This window comes from Lithobates pipiens, unplaced genomic scaffold (genome assembly GCF_037356315.1).
Source record: "Lithobates pipiens isolate NorthernLeopardFrog02 unplaced genomic scaffold, aLitPip1_a1.2 Scaffold_8, whole genome shotgun sequence".
Taxonomy (NCBI): domain Eukaryota; kingdom Metazoa; phylum Chordata; class Amphibia; order Anura; family Ranidae; genus Lithobates; species Lithobates pipiens.
The window spans coordinates 93,561,516-93,584,911 of record NW_027507903.1 but is presented as its reverse complement, the minus strand read 5'-3'; the positions used below and the strand labels follow the sequence as shown (position 1 = coordinate 93,584,911).

At 41.5% G+C, this 23,396-nt stretch overlaps 1 protein-coding gene across 1 annotated transcript in view; it reads right to left on the bottom strand.

The window, feature by feature from the left end:
• The window catches only part of ENTREP2 (endosomal transmembrane epsin interactor 2), a 1,041,875-nt gene extending 1,018,673 nt beyond the window's left edge, over positions 1–23,202 (bottom strand). Inside the window, exons 1-2 of the mRNA XM_077473414.1 lie at positions 22,408–23,202; positions 21,243–22,367 (exon numbers count right to left, since the gene is read on the bottom strand). Of these exons, the coding sequence (XP_077329540.1) occupies positions 21,243–21,470 (228 nt within the window). The 5' untranslated portion in view covers positions 21,471–22,367; positions 22,408–23,202. The remainder of the gene's footprint in view (positions 1–21,242; positions 22,368–22,407) is intronic.
• Positions 23,203–23,396: the final 194 nt, after the last annotated feature.

Sequence of the window (23,396 nt, the reverse complement as noted above, 5' to 3'; positions counted from 1 at the left end):
CAGAAGTGCTGAAGCTGTTATAGCTGCAAAAGGTGGGCCAATCAATTTTGAACCCTACAGACTAAAGCCTTGTACACACAATCAGATTTTCAGAATTGTGTGATGACAGACTGTTTGCCTAAAATCCGACTCTTAGTACACTCCTTCAGACAATTGTTGTCCAACAAATGTTGAATGGCAGGCTAGTAAATTTTCAGCGGATATAGGTCGGTTGTCAGATTTTCGTATTGTGTGTACACAAGTCCGTCACACAAAAGTCAAAAATACAAACACGTATGCTCGGAATCAATGAACATAAAACACGACATTAGCAAAAGGTGCCCAAAGGGTGGCGCTCAAGAGCTGAAATTCCACGTAGTACGTCACTATGTTTGTGTTTGTTGGCCGAAAATTGTGTGCCATTAGTATGACGCTCTGTTGGCCAACAATCCAATTGTGTGTACAAGGCTTAAGACTGGGATGCCATTAAAGTTCAAATGTGTGTAAAGGCAGGCGTCCCAATACTTTTAGTAATATAGTGTAGGTCAAAATGCTTTTTAATGGCACCCTATACAAAATGAACAAACATTTATCCCTTACAGTGCAAAGGTAGTTTTGCTTTAGCTGTAAAGCTTCAGCTGTATACTTTCTGTCTCACAGTTGTTACAGTAAGAAGGCACAATCCCCACTTTTGACCATTGTCACTGGAGCAGATGTCCTCTTTGGAAAATTTCCTTTCTACTCTTCACTCAGTGTCATCTATAAAAATTTGAGTTTCTTCTCAGTCACAGAGACGAGAACCATAATGACAGATAATAGGAGGAGGGCATATACAGTCATACAAGTCTAATAAACATTCTAACCTTTCCTCAATTTAACCAGAACTAGGGCTGGAATTCTACTGTAATTTTCCCCAGGATTCAAACAGCAAAATGTGGCCTGCATGCCAACAATGCTACCTCAATCATGCCAACCAAGACCAAAAACCTAACTATAAATGTGTGTGTATATATAATTTAGTATACACTTGCCAATCACATGGCAGCAACTCCTTGCAATTAGGGGCATCTAGAAATTAGTTCAAACTGAGCATTAGACCGGGAAAGAAAGGGGATTTAAGGGACTTTGAATGTGGCATGGTCTGACTATTACACAAACTGCTGATCTACTGTGATTTTCATGCAAAACCATCTCTAGGGTTTATAGCAGTGGTCATCAAGCCAGTCTTCAGGGCCCACTAAGAGTCGGTTCACACAGGGGCAACTCAGATCCGACTTCAGGTCACCCCTAGTCACCTCAGGTTGGGCAACATGTAAAAATCAATGTAAGTGAACGAGAGCCGTCTTAATGCACACTACTGAAGTCGCTCTGACTTCAGAAAAGGTTCCTGTACTACTTCAATCCGACTTGTAGGCGACTGGTACCCATTGATTTCAATGGAGGTCGTCTCCAAGTCAGATCTCTATCTATACGGAGGCGACTCTCACAGAATTATCAGCTCTCAAGAGGGAACTCCACGCCAAATTTCTGAAAAAAATTTGGTGTGGGTTCCCCCTCCGAGAGCATACCAGGCCCTTACGTCTGGTATGGATTCTAAGGGGAACCCCCTATGCCGAAAAAACGGCGCGGGGGTCCCCCCCAGATCCATACCAGAACTTTATCCAAGCCCGCTACCCGGCCGGCCAGGAAAGGGGGTGGGGACGAGCAAGAGACCCCCCTCCTGAGCACCTTGTCCCCATGTTGATGAGGACAAGGGCCTTTTCCCGACAACCCTGGCTGTTGGTTGTCGGGGTCTGCGGGCGGGGGGTTTATCGGAATCCGGGAGCCCCCAGATCCCGGCCCCCCCACCCTATGTGAATGAGTATGGGGTACAAAAAAAAAACACAACACACAAGGGTTAAAATAGTTTATTGCACAGCTTCGGGGGTCTTCTCGCCGGACTCCTCCGCTATCTTCTGCTAGCTCTTTTACTAGCGGAGGAGCCCGGCTTTCTTCTTCGCCGCCACCCTCTTCTTCCGACTTTGGTTCTTCTTGCCGGGCCACCGCGCCTTCTTCTAGCTCTTTTACAAGTGGTGGGGGCTCCTTAAAGGGGGCTCCTGGATTCCGATAAGCCCCCTGCCTGCAGACCCCGACAACCAATGGCCAGGGTTGTCAGGAAGAGGCCCTTGTCCTCATCAACATGGGGACAAGGTGCTTTGGGGTGGGGGGCCGCGCGGCCCCCCCCTTCCCCAAGGCATCCCCCATGTTGAGGGCACGTGGCCTGGTACGGCTCAGGAGGGGGGGGCGCTCCCGTGGAGTTCCCCCTTCAGAGCTCAGTCTCTGATTGGCCATGGCAAAAGTCGGCTGGCCTGGGGCGACTTAAAGTCGCCCCAAGCCGTGCTCAAGTCGTGTCCAAAGTCATGTCGCCCCTGTGTGAACCGGCTCTTACAGGCCAGGTTTGCAAGATAACTGAAATACATCACAGGTGATATAATTTGCTGCTCAGTGATTGCAGTATTCTAGTCTGCATTGCCCCAAGGTAATACATAAAACCTGGCCTGTTAGTGGGCCCTGAGGACAGGATTGATGACCACAAGTTTATATGGTCCGAAAAAGAGAATGTCCATTGAGGGCAGTTGTGTGGACCAAAATGCCTTGTTGATATCAGAGGTCAGAGGAGAATGGGCAGACTGGTTCAAGATGATAGGCAACAGTAACTCAAATAATGACTCATTACAAAAAAAGTATGCAGAATACCATCTCTGAATACACTACACAGATGGGCTACAGCAGTAGAAGATCACACTGAATGCCACTCCTGTCAGCTGAGAACAGGAAACTGAGGCTACAATTCACACAGGCTCACCAAGTGTGGACAATAGAAGATTGGAAAAACCTTTCCTGCTCTAATGAGTCTTGATTTCATAAGAAACGTCAACATTTTACCCTAGCGCTACTGCTTGATATGGATGTCCATGAACTGGAGTCCAGTGTTCTAGCCAGGGCGTTCAGCTCCCACAGATAGATAATTTTGAATCAGGAAGGGCTGGCAACTCAAATGCTCTTGAATAAAATTACTTTATTTGTTACATGGGTACAGGTACAGAGTATACGCTGACGTGTTTCGGCTAGCAAGCCTTCAAAGCATTGCTTTATCGAAGGCTTCATAGCTGAAACACATCAACATACAGTGCCTTGAAAAGGTATTCATACCCTTTGAAATTTTCCATTTTGTCATGTTACAACCAAAAACATAAAATTTATTTTATTTCAATTTTATGTTATGGACAGGCATGTACTGGCCATTGGGACTACAGGGAGTTTCCCGGGGGGCCGATGGCTCAGTGGGCCACTCTGATGCAAGGGGGATGGTGATGGGACACTCTGATGTAAGGGGGCTGCTAATGAGACACTCTGATGTAAGGGGGCTGCTAATGAGACACTCTGATGTAAGGGGGCGCTGATGGGACACTCTGATGTAAGGGGGCGCTGATGGGACACTCTGATGTAAGGGGGCGCTGATGGGACACTCTGATGTAAGGGGGCGCTGATGGGACACTCTGATGTAAGGGGGTGCTGTTGAGACACTCTGATGTAAGGGGGTGCTGTTGAGACACTCTGATGTAAGGGGCTGCTGATGGGACACTCAAAATGTAAGTGGGCCGGTCTAAGGATGAAGTCCAGGGCCAAATTTCTTTCCCAGTCCAGCCCTGGTTATGGACCAACACAAAGTGGCACATAATTGTGAAGTGGAAGGAAAATGATAAATGGTTTTTAAAAGGTTTTACAAATAAATGTGAAAAGTGTGGGGTGCATTTGTATTCAACCCCCCTGAGTCAATACTTTGTATAACCACCTTTTGCTGCAATTACAGCTGCAAGTCTTTTTTGGGGATGTCTGATTTTTACGTCTAGAGAGTGACATTTTTTGCCCATTCTTCTTTGAAAACTAGCTCAAGCTCTGTCAGACTGGATAGAGAGTGTCTGTGAACAGCAATTTTCAAGTCTTGCCACAGATTCTCAATTGGATTTAGGTCTGGACTTTGACTGGGCCACTCTAACACATGAATATGTTTTGATCTAAACCATTCCATTTGTAGCTCTAGCTGTATGTTTAGATTCATCCTGTTGGAAGGTGAACTTCCACCCCAGTCTCAAGTCTTCTTGAGACTGGGGTGGAAATCTCAACACGTTTTCTTCTAAGATTGCCCTGTATTTGGCTCCATCCACCTCCCCATCAACTCTGACCAGCTTCCCTGTCCCTGCTGAAGAAAAGCATCCCCACAACATGATTCTGCCATCACCACATTTCATGGAGGGGATGATGTGTTCAGGGCAATGTGCAGTTTTAGTTTTCTGCCACACATAGCATTTTGTTTTTAGGCCAAAAAGTTCAATTTTGGTCTTACCTGATCAGAGCACCTTCTACCACATGTTTTCTGTGTCCCCCACATGGCTTCTCCTTCTCGCAAAATGCAAACCAGACTTCTTATGGCTTTCTTTCAATAATGTTTTTTTCGTCTTGCCACTGCTCTATAAAGGCAAGATTTGTGGAGTGCAATGGACAGATTCTCCCACCTGAGCTGTGGATCTCTGCAGCTCCTCCAGAGTTACCATGGGCCTCTTGACTGCTTCTCTGATGAATGCTCTCCCTGCCCGGCCTGTCAGTTTATGTGAACAGCCATATCTTGGTAGGTTTGCAGTTGTGCTATACTCCTTTTTTGGATGATGGATGATGGATGATGGATTGAACAGTTCTTCGTGAGATGTTCAAATCTTTGGATATTTTTTTTTTTTTTTTTATAACCCAACTCTACTTTAAACTTCTCCACAAATTTATCCCTGACCTGTCTGGTGTGTTCCTTTGCCTTCATAATGCTGTTCGTTCTCTAACAAACCTCTGGGGGCCTTCATAGAACAGCTGCATTTATACTGAGATTAAATTACACACAGGAGGACTCTATTTACTAATTAGGTGACTTCTGAAAGCAAATGGTTCCACTTGATTTTAGTTAGGGGTATCAGAGTAAAGCGGTCTGAATACAAATGCACGCCACACTTTTCACATATTTATTTGTGAAACATTTTGAAAACCATTTATCATTTTCCTTTCACTTCACAATTATGTGCCACTTTGTGTTGGTCTATCACATAAAATCCCAATAATATACATTTACATTTTTGGTCATAACATGACAAAATTTGGAAAATTTGAAGGGGTATGAATACTTTTTTCAAGGCACCTTTTACTCTGTACCTGTACCCATGTAGCAAATAAAATACTTTGATTCAAGAGAATCCGGGTCGCCAGCCTTTCTTGATTAAAGTATTGATTTCAGCTGCAACATTCAGATGGTAGGGTCAGAATTTGGCGTGAGCAACATGAAAGCATGAATCCATATACATACATATACAGTCAGGTCCATAAATATTGGGACATCAACACAATTCTAATCTTTTTGTCTATATACATCACCACAAAGGATTTGAAATGAAACAAACAAGATGTGCTTTAACTGCAGACTTTCAGATTTAATTTGAGGGTATTTACATCCACATCAGGTGAACGGTGTAGGAATTACAACAGTTTGTATATGTGCCTCACACTTTTTAAGGGACCAAAAGTAATGGGACAATTGGCTGTTCAGCTGTTCCATGGCCAGGTGTGTGTTAATCCCTCATTATCCCATTTTCAAGGAGCAGATAAAAGGTCCAGAGTTCATGTCAAGTGTGCTATTTGCATTTGGAATCTGTTGCTGTCAACTCTCAATATGAGATTCAAAGAGCTGTCACTATCAGTGAAGCAAGCCATCATTAGGCTGAAAAAACAAAACAAACCCATCAGAGAGATAGCAAAAACATTAGGTGTGGCCAAATCAACTGTTTGGAACATCCTTAAAAAGAAAGAACACACCGGTGAGTTCAGCAACACCAAAAGACCCAGAAGACCATGGAAAACAACTGTGGTGGGTGACCGAAGAATTCTTTCCCTGGTGAAGAAAACACCCTTCACAACAGTTGGCCAGATCAAGAACACTCTCCAGGAGGTAGGTGTATGTGTGTCAAAGTCAACAATCAAGGGAAGACTTCACCAGAGTGAATACAGAGGGTTCACCACAAGATGTAAACCATTGGTGAGCCTCAAAAACAGGAAGGCCAGATTAGAGTTTGCCAAACAACATCTAAAAAAGCCTTCACAGTTCTGGAACAACATCCTATGGACAGATGAGACCAAGATCAACTTGTACCAGGGTGATGGGAAGAGAAGAGTATGGAGAAGGAAAGGAACTGCTCATGATCCAAAGCATACCACCTCATCAGTGAAGCATGGTGGTGGTAATGTCATGGCGTGGGCATGTATGGCTGCCAATGGAACTGGTTCTCTTGTATTTATTGATGATGTGACTGCTGATAAGAGCAGCAGGATGAATTCTGAAGTGTTTTGGGCAATATTATCTGCTCATATTCAGCAAAATGCTTGAGAACTCATTGGACTGTGCTTCACAGTGCAGATGGACAATGACCCGAAGCATACTGCGAAAGCAACCAAAGAGTTTTTTAAGGGAAAGAAGTGGAATGTTATGCAATGGCCAAGTCAATCACCTGACCTGAATCCGATTGAGCATGCATTTCACTTGCTGAAGACAAAACTGAAGGCAGAATGTCCCAAGATCAAGCAGAAACTGAAGACAGTTGCAGTAGAGGCCTTGCAGAGCATCATCAGGGATGAAACCCAGTGCCTGGTGATGTCTATGCGTTCCAGACTTCAGGCTGTAATTGACTGCAAAGGATTTGCAACCAAGTATTTAAAAGTGAAAGTTTGATGGATGATTGTTAATCTGTCCCATTACTTTTGGTCCCTTAAAAAGTGTGAGGCACATATACAAACTGTTGTAATTCCTACACCGTTCACCTTATTTGGATGTAAATACCCTCAAATTAAAGCTGAAAGTCTGCAGTTAAGGCGCATCTTGTTAGTTTCATTTCAAATCCATTGTGGTGGTGTATAGAGCCAAAAATATTAGAATTGTGTCGATGTCCCAATATTTATGGACCTGACTGTATATATTTAGTGTGTGTGTGTGTGTGTGTGTGTATGTATGTGTATGTGTATGTGTGTATATATATATATATTTTTTTTTTTTTATTAACATTTAAAGCGAAACAGAGGATATTGTTACGTAAATCTAGTGATACATAAGTGGTATATAGTCCTTAGTTTTATTATATCCAAATGCCTAAATTGGAAAATATACAGTGCTCGGCCTAAATGAATACACCCCAACAAATGGGGTCATTAGTTTTAACCAAGATTTGGTAATTTGCACACACAAAAAAAGTATTTTTCTTAAATTCATTCAAGACCATATTGCAAAAATGAATAAACCCCAATGAATGTCTTAGGAGCTTAAAGATACATTTTAGACAACAAAATCCTAACTAGCACAAATTCCACTACAGGTGAGTCTAAATAATAATTAAACAGATGTCCAGCAGACAGTTGATTATAAAAAGGGCTTTATTTAAAGAAAAAACATTCCCATTCCTTGCTGTCAGCAATGGCACCACATGGAAGAGAAATGTCACAAAGCCTGAGAAAGAAAATAATTTCTTTACACAAGAAAGGTGAAGGCTACAAGAAGATCAGCAAAGCTTTACTTATCAGTCAGAATACTGTAGCAAAAGCGATCCAAAAATTTAACAAAGATGGAACTGCAAACATCTCACAGAGATGTCCAGGCCCTCCACAGAGGTTACCACCTCAACAGGAGTGTCTTCTGATGAGAAGGGTTGAAGAAAATCACCATGCAAGTTCACTGCAGTTAGCTAAAGAAGTAGAAAGCCAAACTGGGGCGATTTTGTCCCATGACACAATACAGCGTACACTGCAGAGGAATGGCATGCATGGGTGTTGGCCACGAAGGAAACCTCTCCTAAAGCTCATTCACAAAAAAAAAAAAAAAGCACCACACCTAGAACTTGCCAGGGTCCATGCTGAAGAAGAAGAAGACTACTGGGACTCTGTACTCTGGAGTGGTGAAACCAAGATAAAGGTTTTTGGAACTGTATGGCATTGCAAAGGTGAGTAGTACAAAGAAAAATGCATGATGCCTACAGTGAAACATGTGGTGGCAGTGCCCTTCTGTGGGGCTGCATGAGTGCTGCTGGTATCGTGGAGCTGTTTGAAGAATGGAAAAAGATATGTTGCCAACTTGTTAATTTCATGCCTAGAAGACTTGGTGCTGTCCTACAAATCATGGAGGTTATACAAAGTACGACATGTAGTAGTTTTTGTTGTGGGGTGTATTCATTTTTGCATCAACTAATTTGAGTAAAACTGAAGAATTTGTCATCTAAGTTATATTATTAACCTTTCTTTCATGAGCTAAACAAATGGTTTATCAAACTCAGTTTTTGTCAAAATTTGGGAAATTGTTCTCATGTTCATTAAGATATTGATTAAAATCATACTTTTCAAAAGGGGTGTACTCATTTATGCTGAGCACTGTATACAGTGTACAATGAGTTGCACTGTGGGTAGGCTTAGATTGGAGGAAGACCTTCATACTTACTTCCTATTCAAAGATACAGCAAAATAACATTGTCATACTAACTAAATTGAGTTGGCATGCTCTTTTATTTATTTATTAATTTATTGATTGATATATTTGTCCCAGTTTGGGTACTCAGATAAATAAAAGTAGGGACCACACTTTACTGAGGTGCTTTGTTGTGGCAGTGACAGTGTTATAGTTATGCAAATAGGAGTTTGTGTAATGTTTACTTGCTGCTAGGTATTTACTGAATTTAGTGGGTAACACTTTTGGTCTTGAACCATGATTTTAAATTGCATGTATGTTGTTAGTCCACCAATGTTGTCCAACCACCCTTTTCTTATTTTCTTTCATCTTTATGGAAACTCAGTCTCTCTCATGTCCCTCTATATACAGCATTCTTTGTAGGTATATGTAATTTTTCACATTAATTCCAACAAATTAACAGATATTCTATACAAAGTATCTCTTTTCCTTAGATCTATTGGTCCTTTATTATATCTGGATACAAATATCCAAATTGAACTGGATTGAAAACAGACATCAGCAAATATGCATGGTAAATGTCAAGGACAATCTTTGCTTTTTCTCATATTAAGGCTGAGATGAGATGGCTTCTTGATTGTCTCTTTAGGAGCACAGACATGCCCAAGCCCTAAGGACTGAACGTGCATGTCTTTTTTCCATATCTGTAAAATAAAATATTATACAGCCATAATATTGTGCCCCAATATCTGAACATATATTATAGTGTATTTCTGTATAATGATGCCCAACTGTAGGGAGTAGGTCAGACTGAAATAAATTAGATTAGATTCCTTTCCATTAATGGAATATTTAATAATGTTTGTACAGTAATTGCTGAAATACTAGTTTTTTTCTTATATATAGATAGCATTGGGATTTACAAGAACTAGTAAAAAGAATGAGCAAATTGTACTTGTTCTAGACCAAAAAGGGGACGGGGGGGGGGGGGGTGTTGGTTTGGTGGCTGCTGTAATGGTGTTAGTGATGCAAAGCCATAGGGTGTGGTCCAGTAGAGTGGTTGTAGTGGGTGGGTGGGTGGAAGGTGTCTGCCGGAGAGTGGGGAACTCTGGTAGGGTTGGAGAGTGATAACAATATAGGGGGAGCTGTGCTGATAGCCTGAAGAGAGGAGGTTGATATACTTCCCATATATTTAGCCAACACTGCTTGAAAAGAAGGTGAAAGTGGTCAATGAGTGCTAAGGCGAGGGGCATCAAATGTTCCTGTGCTGGCAGAGTTGTGAGAGTGTGGCCAGAAGCGATGCTGGGGTGGTGATAGCAAGGGGGAAAGGGGGTGCTGTGCTAGCAGAGTGGAGGTGAGTGATACTCTAGTGGGGTGGTGAGTTTACGTGCTGGTGGAGTGGTAAGAAAATGGGTGGAGGTGAGCTCTTGTGGGGTGGCAAGAGTCAGAGAGGGGAAATGCACTGTAAAATAGGAATAGGGGAAGCTCTGGTGGGGTTTTGAAATCAGTGGGATGCTGTGCTGACAGTGGGATAACAGTGGGTGAAAATTTTAATTGGGTGCAGTGCTAGGGTGAGTACACTAAAATTCTTGATAGCACTTCTTCCTACGCTGCATATACCATGTCCTGCTTCTTCTTCAGTGCAGCAAAAGGGTGAGTGGGATGCTTTCTGACTGATGAGATGACTGGAATAAGAAATAAAGTTGGCACACGTTTACTGTCAAAACTCACTCACCTGTAGCAGGTTGGATGGACCTGCTGGCTTGGCACTGATTGCATTTGCAGAGCACCATTTTACTTACAATAAGTGCTTTGCTCTGCTAGTCTGAACCTGAATCAGCTCAGATGCTAATATTTTGTGAGATAATTTCTTCTGTTAGATTGTACACTATTTTGAGCAGGGCCATCTCAACCCTATATTGTATTCTAATGCCCTGTACACACAACCGATTTTCCCATCGGAATAAACTCTGAAGGTTTTTCCGATGGAATTCTGCTCAAGCTGTCTTGCATACACGATCACACCAAAGTCCGACTGTCAAGAACACGGTGATGCAAAACACGTGCGACAGGACTACAAAACGGAAGTTCAATAGCCAGTAGCCAATAGCTTCCGTTTCGTACTTGCTTGAGAGCATGCGTCGTTTTTGGTCATACAGACGAGCAGTTTTCCCGATAGAAATTGGTTCCGTCGGAAATATTTGGAACATGTTCTATTTCTAGGTCCATCAGATTTCGAAATAAAAAGTCAGATGGGGCATACACATGATCAGAATATACAATGAAAAGCTCCCGTATGACTTTTTCTGTCAGACATTCCACTCGTGTGTACGCGGAATAACTGTACTCTATCCCTTTATATTGTAAAGTGCTGCGCAAACTGTTGGCGCTATATAAATCCTATATAATAATACTACTAATACTTTGTAAGAGACTTCGTGCAAGATATATAGATATAGAATATTATTATTTTATATTGTGTTGGGCTCACAGTCAACGCTCTAATTCATCCCAAAGGTATTCTATCATGTTGAGGTCAGAGCTCTGTGCAGGTCAATCAAGTTCCTCCACCCCAAACTCGCTTATCCATGTCTTTATGGACCTTGTGCACTGGTGGGTATTCATGTTGGAACAGGAAGGGGCCAACCCCAAACTGTTCCCACAGTTCTCCACAAGTGGCCCTAGGCTCTTGGGAGCAGGAAAGTGTCCAAAATGTCTTGGTATGCTGATTCATTAAGTGTTCCCTTCACTGGAACTAAGGAGCCAAGCCCAACCCCTGAAAAACGACCGCACACCATAATCCCCCCTCCAACAAATGATTTGGACCACTGAACAAAGCCAGGTCCATAAAGACATGGGTGAGCAAGTATGTGGTGGAGGAACTTGACTGGCCTGCACAGAGAAAAAAGAAGAAAAAAAAGAAGAAAAAAAAGAAGAAAAAAAAAAAATTATAAATATATATCATTTATGTACTTTTTTGCAAAAATATGAAAGCTTTTCATTAAATCTACAGTCAATTTATTTTCGTGTCCTAATCTATGTTTCCATTATTAATGTCTTTCTTCCTGATCAGACTTTAGGTCATGACACATGGAGGAGTTTACCAGCTGACCTCATTAGCACACCTGCGTCATTCACCCACCCATTCCCAGGGGCCATTTTTTTTTAAATGAAACGCAATCAGTGATCACCCTTCTCACTAAATACTTAATATACAATCTGATTGTATGGCCATGTTTATACACCTAAAATTACTAGTTGTACTTTCAGTGCCATTAATTGTTAACGGCACATCAAACACAGAAGCAAACACACATTTTGCCATGTGAAAAAACGAGGGGCAAAGGCTGCAAAATGCACAGTAAATAACACACAGCCCACAAAACGCCAAAATATCCCATTAACCACATGTAGTGCAGCCAATTGAAATCAACAGGCTGCCCTATGCATGTCACAGAAAAAAACGAGACACAAAATGTGCCCTCCCACTCTGCTGGAGGTGAATGGTGCCTGAAAGTGAAATTGGTGCAGTAACGCAAGAACAATGAGGCTCCATTCACATTTCTGCATTTATTTGCATTTCAGAATTGTGCTGCACCAAAAATTGCAGTAAAAAACACACCAAGCTTCACTCTAAAAAAAAAAAAAGTTCTGAAGCTTCTTTGGGGCAAATGATATGTGCATTGTGTGTGTCCATTCAGGTGGACGGGCTGCCCTATGTACGATGAGTCAAAATGCTCCAAAACGCCTCTTCACCTCGCAAAAAAAAAAAAGGAGTACGAATTCCCACTATGCAGATTTGTGAATGGCTGGGTGTTTATTTCCACTCCCTCCTATGTACTTGTATAAAGATGACCATACACTATGCAATCTGTTTGTATTTGGCGAGAAGGATGATCACCGATTGATTGCATTTAATTTAAAAAACGCGCAGCTGGGAAAGGCAGGGTGGATGATGCATGGTGTGTGCTAATGAGGTCAGATGGTCAACTCCTTCCTGTGTCATGACCTAAAGTCTGATCAGGAAGAAGACATTACTAATGGAAACAAGGGTTAGGACAAGAAAAGTAAGTGATTGTAAATTTAATGGAAAGCTTTGATATTTTTGCAAAAAAATAAAAAAAAAGTATTTGGATGCTATATTGGTGCATAAGGGAACTGGAACTTAGAGAGAAAAAAGTGTACAAAAATGTGAACTTACCCTTTAAGCTAATTTATAATGTCAAGCAGTAGCTTTAATAATTAAATTTGGTTTTTGCTCAGCTACATATGCCATGTATTTGTATATGCAAAAGAAAGATAATAACAGAAAGCGATTCACAAAACTAAAGCTTTTCATAAGAAAAAATCCACCCTAGAACGTGCTCTAAAGTGTTTTAATGGATTAAGGCTCATAATCCAGTTACAGTACTAGTACACCCGTTTTGCTTCTTTTCAATCTTTGCTTCTCAAATACAGAACTGCACAGTCTATGAAGTTTTACTGGTGCAAACAGGATAACAGGGAAGTACAAGCCTGACCCACAGACCTGGGGTAGATGATGAAAGTTACAGAGCTTTCCCCATAAGAACTATACAGTGCACTAACACCTCTACAGATGTCTGAGATAGCTGTGTGAACCGAGAAGACAAATAGTACTTGGACAATCCACATTCTCTCAACCTGTCAGGGGAAAAGTTCAGATTGCTGTGTTTCTAGGAGTAAAATGCCCTTGTCCTTGAAGCATTTGCAGCAGATTTGCCGGCTGCTCTTGGGATCCCCTCGGGGGAAGTACAGAATCACAGCTCATTTTCTTCTCTCCATAAATTAAGCAATACTTGATCTGAAACCAGTAAAAGTAAGAGAACTGTCGATTTGTGCAAAGTCAAAGGATTTTTTAAGAAACCACAAGCAAAAAACATGTGTTATACAGCTGGCTAACTGCTCCTTAAAGAATATGTTACCCCAACATTTCATATTCCTTATATGTGCCTGTTGTACCATGTACTTGTATTAAAAAGTATCCTGTTCTCTTTGCATTGCTTCCTTCATGGGATTCAGGCAATCCTGACAATTAGCTGCCAAGTTGGTGCATGCACATTGAAATTAGAAAATATATGTGTACTCACAAAAAAAATAATTGCAAAATATCAATGTCTATGAGGGGTAGGGGTGGGGGCACTGGCTAAAAACTCCAGTGTGGGTGAATCTCACATGGAAAAAGTATGACATTCATTGGGCATTACAAGGAAAAGGACCCAAATAAAGTTCATAAAGTACATATATTTCTGATGTAGCATGAGTGACATGATATATCATATGATAGCAGAACAATCAGAAAAAACAATAATTATCAGAAATAAAAGAAAATGGTCAAAAAATAGTGCCCACATGAAAAACATTTGGGTGCCAGGTCTTCAGTAATCTTGACTGGTCAGCAAGGGATAATATAATTTCTATGCATGTGTGGGGATGACATTAGATATGTGCAGAAAGTTAAAATGTGTTTTGTTTCGGATAGATTCGTTATGGGATTTGTTTAGTTTGGTTTCAGAATTTGTTCAGATTCATTTTCGAAAGACACATAGCGGAGGAGAGCAAAAAAAAAAAAAAAGTATGTAAACAGGACAGACCATATTGGCCCCATAAAGAATGAGGAAGGACATCTGATTACAAATTATGGCGAGATGGTGAAGGTATTGAATTTATTCTTCTCCTCAATCTTCACAAGGGAATCAGGGGGGCTTTAGTAACCAATCTGCAGTGTTTATCCTCATGACACATCACAGGAAGCACCCTCAACAGAGGATAGAATTAGAATTAGACTTTGGAAATTTAACATTAATAAATCACAGGGACTGGATGGCTTGCACCCAAGGGTACTTAGGGAACTCAGTCAAGTAATTGCCATTTTTACTGACAGTCTACTGACTAAAATGGTACCAGTGGATTGGAGAAAAGCCAATGTAGCACTAATATTTAAATAAATCTCTGGAAATTACAGGCCAGTTAGCCTGACATCAAAAGTATGTTATCTCTTGGGGGGGGGGGGGGGGGGGTAATGATAAGGGACTATATACAATATTTTTGTAATGAAAACGATATCATTAGCAGTAATCAGCATGGATTCATGAAGAATCGTTCTTGCCAAACCAATTTTATGAGGAAGTGAGTTGCCATCTAGATAAAGGAAGGCCTGTAGACATGGTGTATCTGGATTTTGCAAAAGCATTTGACACAGTTCCCTATAAACATTTACCGTACAAAATAAGGTCCATTGGCATGGACCATAGGGCGAGTACATGGATTGAAACCTGGCTACAAGGGCAAGTTCAGAGGGTGGTGATAAATGGGGAATACTCGGAATGGTCGGGGGTGGAAAGTGGGGTCCCACAGGGTCCTGTGCTGGGACCAATCCTATTTAATTTATTCATAAACGACCTGGAGGATGGGGTAAACCATTCAATCTCTGTATTTGCGGACGATACTAAGCTAAGCAGGGAAATAACTTCTCCACAGAATGTGGAAATCTTGGAAGAAGATTTGAACAAATTAATGGGGTGGGCAACTACATGGCAAATGAGGTTTAATGTAGAAAAAATATGAATGCAATCTATACACTAGGGCGAAAACCTCTGGGGGAATCTAGGATGGAAAAGGGCCTGGGGGTCCTAGTTCTCAGCAATGGCATGCAATGCCAAGCTGCTGCTAACAAAGCAAACAGAATATTAGCATGCATTATACAGGGATAAAGCGATAATTCTCCAACTCTACAAGACTCTGGTCCGGCCTCACCTAGAGTATGCTGTCCAGTTCTGGGCACCAGTCCTCAGGAAGGATGTACTGGAAATGGTGCAACAAAGCCAATAAAAGGGTCTGGGGGATGTTAGTTATGAGGAAAGGTTGCGAGCACTGTACTTATTCTCTCTGGAGAAGAGACGCTTGAGAGGGGATATGATTTCAATTTACAAATACCATACTGGTGACCCCACAATAGAGATGAAACTTTTTTTGCAGAAGGGAGTTTAAACAAGACACATGGCCACTCATTAAAATAAGAAGAAAAGAGGTTTAACCAAAAACAACGTAGAAGGTTCTTTACTGTAAGAGCGGCCAGTATGTGGAATTCTCTTCCACAGGTGGTGGTCGATAGTTTTAAAAAAAACTATTAGATAAGCACCTGAAAGACCACAACACACAGGGATATACAAGATAATACAGACATATAATCACACACATAGGTTGGACTTGAGTCTTTTTGTAACCTCACCTACTATGTAACTATGTATTTAACTATGTAATTTCGTTGACGTTAAATATGGTTTAATTTCTTAATTTTCGAACGAATTCCAACTGTTCAGAATGACCAGAATTTAGATCTGTTGAAAAACAATCGACCGATTCCAATTCTGTGTGAAGAAATAGTTGGTTGTTAAACAGCAGGCCGGGAAGCCGGCCGCCCACATCCTTAACAACCATGAGTCATCATCTGTCAGCAGGCTTCCCCACTGACAGATGAATGTAAAGATAAAGAATGCTAGCAATTGCCCGGCAATCTAAAAATGTTTTTTAAAAAAATGGCGTAGGGCGTAGGGTTCCAACCCCCAGTCCATACCAGGCCAAATTTTTTATCAATTTTTTTTTAAACAGTGTAGGGACCCCCCAAAAATCCATACCAGACCCTTATCCGAGCATGCAACCCAGCAGGTCAGAAAAGGGGGGCTAGCGAGTGCCCCCCGAACAATACCAGGCCACATGCCCTCAACATAGGGGGGTGGGTGCTTTGTGGTGGGGGGGCTCTGTGCCCCCCACTACAAAGCACGTTGTCCCCATGTAATTGGGACGAATAATGAACAAAACTAATTTTAATGAATTTCAACTAAATTTGTTACTATTTGTTATCGTTTCATTCTGGAACTCAGATGTATTCGAATTTGTCAGAATTTGTATTCGGACAGAAATGAATTGCACACGTCTAGATGACATTTCTCCAGTGCATATTTCCAGTGCAGTGTACTTTCTAAAGGAGACTGCAAACAGTTATAAGTTTGACTTATTACAGAAGGTACATAACATGCGTCTTCTGCAATAAAAAGCACGACTGCTTTCAAAGTTTCCTGTGCCTATATTATGAACAGTAGTGCGGATAAGGACAAAAAAGCAAGAACGGTGTTTTCTAATCTAATATGACCAATGACCATTTCTCTGACTGCTCTCAGCTGGTGTTTGCTTAGACCTTAGAGATATGAGATTGTCTTCAGATCCAATTCAAAAGAGGAACCTTAAAACTGCACGTATCCATCAGGACATCTGTTGGCTTAAAAGATTAGGAAATAGGACAGAAAATTAAAAAGTCCTTAAAAGTCCGGATCCACCCTTGGGGCAAGTTACTCTATATCTTATGGTTACAGATACAAGTACATTGACACAATTTACTGAAACTAAAATGCACTCAAGATTAGTTAATATTATCATGGAACACCTAAATGCTCACAAAAAAATATTCCACAAAATAAGGTATCATTACTATAACAATGCAAACAATATCACACTTCACACTTTACCCATCTACAGTCAGTCAATCAAAGGAGATACTATAGACGGAGTAAAAACTTTCTGCTGAAACTTATATAGTGAATAGATTAAGCACAAACCAATAATAATATCATTCTGATCTGAAAATATAAGTTGCACTTCTGTTTTGGAATCATAAAGACAGTTACTTGTAAGGCACAAATCCGCTTTTCTATATGTACTAAAGCAAATGGTGACATATGATAAAACATTAAGAAAAAATATGTTTGATGTTAAGGATTAAAGAGGATCTAAACCCCCCCAAAAATGTAATATTTAGCATTTTACCAATCCTTAGATCTTGTGGCTGCATTAGACAGCCCATACATTATGCATTTTTTTTTTCAACTAGAGCACATGTCATACACAAGGTCCACAGTCTGAATTCGGCCTTCCATGCCATTTCATGCGGCCCTCGCACCTCTCCTGCAATGGTGGCACCCCTCTCTCATCCTTGCCTTCAACTTATCTCAGCAGTTGGCAGCAGAGAGGAACACAAAACTCCTCTGCATCTCCCTGCAGCTGTGGAGAGGCTTGTCTCTACAAACCCCCCTACCACCATCTCACCAGTTGGGAGCAGAGGAGGAGAGGACTCCTCCTACAGGTCCTCTGCCTCTCTGTGCAGTAGAGTACCCCATCGTCTCTGCCCCCTGGTCTCAGCATTCAGCAGACTCCGATACCCGACTCCTGCTCTTCACTGGTCCTCCTTCAGACCCTTCACTTTCTGCTTCCCAGTTCTGCCCCAGCTTCTTCCCGGCAGCACAAGATGAGGGGTGTGCACTGTGATGTGAGGGGTGTGCACTGTGATGTGAGGGAAGGTGGGGAACTTGACTTTTGATGGTGGCTCTGGACATCAAGTCTTACAGATACAACCAGCCCTTTGAGGGCAACTATAATACTGATGTCACCTGACAAGAAGTCAAGTTTGACATCCCTGAACTAGTGGGTTGAACGAAAGAAGACGCCTTGATTCCCCTACCCAAACATTCAATGTGGATGGTTAAATTTCTCCAGCCGTGGTATTGTATTCTGACAGTGGGGAGCCTCCCCTGTCATCAGAATACAATGATCAGTGTTTCCGGCTATAGCCGGTGGCACTGATCATTCAGGAATGTCCCGACAAGCTGGTTTTACACAAGTCAATTGACAGATCCTGGTAACCCAATAACATGCTTCCAGTTTTAGGATGGCTACACTCACTCCCCCATTATATCTATAGGAGGAATAACACACCACCTTTGGAGAGCAGAAATGTCAACTTTTGAAGAAGAAGAAGAAGAAGAAGAAGAAGAAGAAGAAGAAGAAGAAGAAGAAGAAGAAGAAGAAGAAGAAGAAGAAGAAGAAGAAGAAGAAGAAGAAGAAGAAGAAGAAGAAGAAGAAGAAGAAGAAGAAGAAGAAGAAGAAGAAGAAGAAGAAGAAGAAGAAGAAGAAGAAGAAGAAGAAGAAGAAGAAGAAGAAGAAGAAGAAGAAGAAGAAGAAGAAGAAGAAGAAGAAGAAGAAGAAGAAGAAGAAGAAGAAGAAGAAGAAGAAGAAGAAGAAGAAGAAGAAGAAGAAGAAGAAGAAGAAGAAGAAGAAGAAGAAGAAGAAGAAGAAGAAGAAGAAGAAGAAGAAGAAGAAGAAGAAGAAGAAGAAGAAGAAGAAGAAGAAGAAGAAGAAGAAGAAGAAGAAGAAGAAGAAGAAGAAGAAGAAGAAGAAGAAGAAGAAGAAGAAGAAGAAGAAGAAGAAGAAGAAGAAGAAGAAGAAGAAGAAGAAGAAGAAGAAGAAGAAGAAGAAGAAGAAGAAGAAGAAGAAGAAGAAGAAGAAGAAGAAGAAGAAGAAGAAGAAGAAGAAGAAGAAGAAGAAGAAGAAGAAGAAGAAGAAGAAGAAACTAATATGTTTGCAGAATTTGTCCAATGCTGCATCTTCCACTGTAGGCTCTGCACTGAGACCTGGGCAATCAAACACAGCTGATTGCTCAGTTCTCCTCTTCACACCTAAGAAAACAGTGAGGACTGTCAATCACATGTTCTCTGCTCTCCCCTCTGGCACTTCCTTGAGCGCTGGACTGTGCAGGGGAAGGGAGTGGCTGGCTCAGTCTCCCAGCTGCTTGCTGAGAGGCTGAGTCAGCTGCCGATCCAGGCATCTGTGGGGATCCTAACATTAAAGTCAAGATCAATAGAGAGCCTGGATCAGCTGAGTGACTTCAGACTTTAGACCACTGTTGGCTGAAAACAGGTCACATGAGTGCAGAACTAACTGCAATCCTGTGATCCTTATGAAAAGTTGGGCCAAAACAGCTCCTTTAAAACTGCTAATTTTTCTGGACAGCTTAGTCTGTTAAAGGAAGTTTAAATAAAACAGACCTACTGGCAGGATCAACAGGGAATAAAAATGTTACAGATGGGATTCAGGAAATTAAAGACTGCTGTGTTAATGCTATTGACGGACTTTATCATTACACATATTTTTTTATTTTGCACAAAGGATGTGACCAGTAGATGAAAACTTGCTCTGTAAGGACTGGTATTGTAACGACTTTTGTTGTAGTGACACATGACAGCTTACATTCAAAATAAAAGAATGTTGCTTTGAAAATAAGAAGAAAAAAAAAATCACTCAAATGCCAATTGATTCAAGTAACTCTATAAGATGTAAATTCACATTACTAAACACAATAAAAGCAGAATTTACAACTGAGGAACTACAGCAGTAATATGCTAGCAAAAAATAAAAAAAAAAAAACAGGACAGCATGGATTCAAATTCATTTTTTCACATGTATTCAAATGGTGCACTCAACATTGCTATACTCCAAACTGACCATACACAGCACAATTTTCTGTCTCTTTCAATCGGATTAAAATCGCAAAAGTGATGCTAAGAATCAAGGAAATCCATCAACATATTCTATATCTATATACAGTAATCATATGGCAAGGATGTTGATAGATTGCCCTATAGTTTAGCTGCTCATCTTTGCCAAGAAAACAGAACACTAAAAATACCAGGATGACAGCCAGGCAAGCAGCATGTTGAGGAAAAAGATAGCAATGGCACCTTGCCCATTTCTCTCAATAAGGGTTTATTTTTAAATGCCCAATCATTTTGTGATTTACAGCTAACTAAAAAAAAAAAGAAATAAATAGAAAACTGTCCATGTGGTCCACATGTGGTTAAGCAAAAAGATAAGGTGGCAATTTTAAGAAACATACAGTTTTGGATTAATTGATGGATTGATTGTAGATCTTATTTTTAGTAGTGATTATTAAAACAGTTCCACTTATTCAGAAAAATGAGTTCCTGCAACTAGATTTTTTGGGGGGGTATTTCACATCATACAAATTATCTTTTTGCCCCAACACCCCCCATCCCATCTCATAATGGCTGAACTACCCATTGTGCATAATAATAAAATTATATATATATAAAAAAAAAAATTATATTATATATATATATATATATATATATATATATATATATATATATATATATATATATATATATATATATATATATATATATATATATACACATACACACACACACACACACACACACACACACACACACACACACACACCTAGCACCTCGGTAAAATGTTCGATTTCCCTTGGTCTGCATGACCAAGCCAGTGGCTGCAAATCTATGGTCATCAAGCTTGGCCTCTAGCAAGTAATGGCCACCAGCAGTATCTATGGATATCCTCTATACATGAATGGGTGATCACACAATCTACCAAAAAGTAGCTGCTTACTACCTTTAATAAAACTGCAGAAAAAGATGCATGATAGGTGTCCATATTATTTGCAGCAACTGTCCCAGAAAGAAAATAAACATCATTGTATCCATGTGAATATTGAACAATAAATGAAACAATGTATAAACTGGAAGAACTATAGTCTGTAGCACTGAATATAATCAGATAGATGGCATCAATAAAGGCAGGGGCAGTATGAGCAAGTATCTCTTTCTACCACTCTGCACATGTGTACAAATATATAGAAGGTTCGCAAAAGGCATCAGCCTTGGGTACCACTTGGGGGAATCAACACGAAACACATCTAATAACACTTCTCTAGCAGCACCAAGCAAACCATCCACCTGCTATGCCAGGCATACCAGGACATGTGAGAGATGAGCAGATCCAATCATTGTGAGCAGACATTCAACTAGTACACATACAGTATAGTAATAGAAAATCGTGATTTACTCACAGAAAAGCCAGCCCAGAAAGGGCAAGAGTGCCTAACCCTGGCAGACGTGGTGAGAGCCAAAGCTGCGAAGCTGACAGCCACGATGAGACACCCGAGCACCATCTGTGACACCCCTAGAGACAGCATGATCCTGGAGCGGGTGCGATATTCCCGTAGGCGAGACAGGCTCCTGGACAGAGCAGCGGGGCTCAAAGAGCGGCTACCAGGAAGGGCATTTAGGGGCATCATGAACAATCAACGCCAAGAATGTCCTTACAGAAATGTTGTTCCTCTAGATAAGCTGAAGAAGAAAAATGATACTCAAATGGTGATATAAATCTAGAGCGAATCTGATCAAGGTTAATGTAAAGATTCCAAGTTCAGGCAGAAGATAGAGGTTCTTGAATACAATGCCCTATGAACAATCAGTAATAGTAAGGCTTTTATACTGGAAAACTTAAAAGGTAGCTTTGTCTGCTCCTATGGAGCACAGGGGTCCAAGGTGAGGAATGTAGAGGTCAGTGTTCTCCAGAGAGTCCACAAGGAGGAACCTAGCAGCAAGCGAGCTCCAGAAAGGTCCAAGGAGATGGATCTAGCGATCAATGATCTCCAGAGGCTCCAAAGTAATGGATCTAGCGATCAGTGATCTCTAGAGTGTCCAAGGTGATGGACCTAGCGGTCAGTGATTTCCAAATGTTTTAAGGCGATAGTTGTAGAGGTCAATGATTTACAGAAGGCTTTAAGAAGAGGATTGTAGTGGTCAGTGATCTCCAGAGGGGTCCAAGGTGATGGATGCAATGATCAGTAGCCACCTGAAAGGTTCAAGGTTGTGGACATGGCGATGAGTGGTCTCCAAAGGGTACAATGTGATGTACCTAGAGCCCAGGGATCTCCAGAAAGTCCAAGGAAAACCAAGAAGTCAGTGATCTCCAGAGGGTCCAAGGTTGTGGACGTAGCGATGAGTGATCTCCAGGGATGTACCTAGTGATCTCCAGAAGATCCAAGGTTAAAATTGTAGAGGTCAGGGTGAGGTTTATAGTGGTCAGTGATCTCTAGAGGGTCCAAAGTGATGGATGTAGCGGTCAGTGATCACCAGAGGGGTCCAGGGTTGTGGACCATAGCGATGCGTGATCTCCAGTGATGTACCTAGCAGTCAGGGATATCCAGAGGGTCCAGGGTGATGTACCTAGCAGTCAGGGATATCCAGAGGGTCCAAAGTAAGTGTTGTAGAGGTCAGGGTAAGGATTGTGGTGGTCAGTGAGCTCTAGAGTGTCCAAGGCGATGGATGTAGTGGACAGTAATCTCTAGAGGGAAGTCAGCTCCACACAGTCACTTTCCAGAGTATAGAGCAGAGCCTTCCTAGTGTATCAATCAAGAGTAGAATTCACACAGCAGCCGGTCTTTAAACACAGACAGCTCCATGTGCTGCTCCTCATCCGATCTTCTGATCATGGTCAGATCCCTTCCATAGACAACCCTTGTCTCCTGGAGACCGGTCCACCCCTAGCAGGAGAAAGGAAAACGCAACTCAAGGGCAAGTTAGACATTCAGCTCTCCTGAGAACCCCCCAAGATCAGAGCCCGGATGTCAGGCACACATTCAGCCTTGGATTGGGAAGATCTGGGGACGTGAAGCTGGAGGACAGTGATGTGCGATGTCTCAGCTCTGATCTGGCTGCTGAATGAGATGACTGCAAGTCCTCCTGTATATCAGCCCTTTCCCTGGTGATAGCCAACGCCAGACTTGTTCTGCAAATGAATGCAACTCCTCCAGTGTACTGTCAGGAGGGGAGGGGGATCAGGATAATAATAGCACCTTCCATTCCGTGCGGTATCCCAGCTGTGCTCCGCTGCTAGTATCTGTCCCTACAATGTCTGTGTCCTCATCACCCCTCCATCATACATCCAATACCCCAACCCACAACCTACCATTCACACAGCCGATCATCCCTCTCCAAACTGCGTGTATGATACTACATCGCCGCCAACTCCTCCCTCACTATTAACCCTTGCAGCTAGACTTACCCTTCTGCACCTCTACTATCTGTGTTTCATTAACCCTCTACTATCTGTGTTCAATTAACCCTCTACTATCTGTGTTCAATTAACCATCTACTATCTGTGTTCAATTAACCCTCTACTATCTGTGTTCTATTAACCCTCTACTATCTGTGTT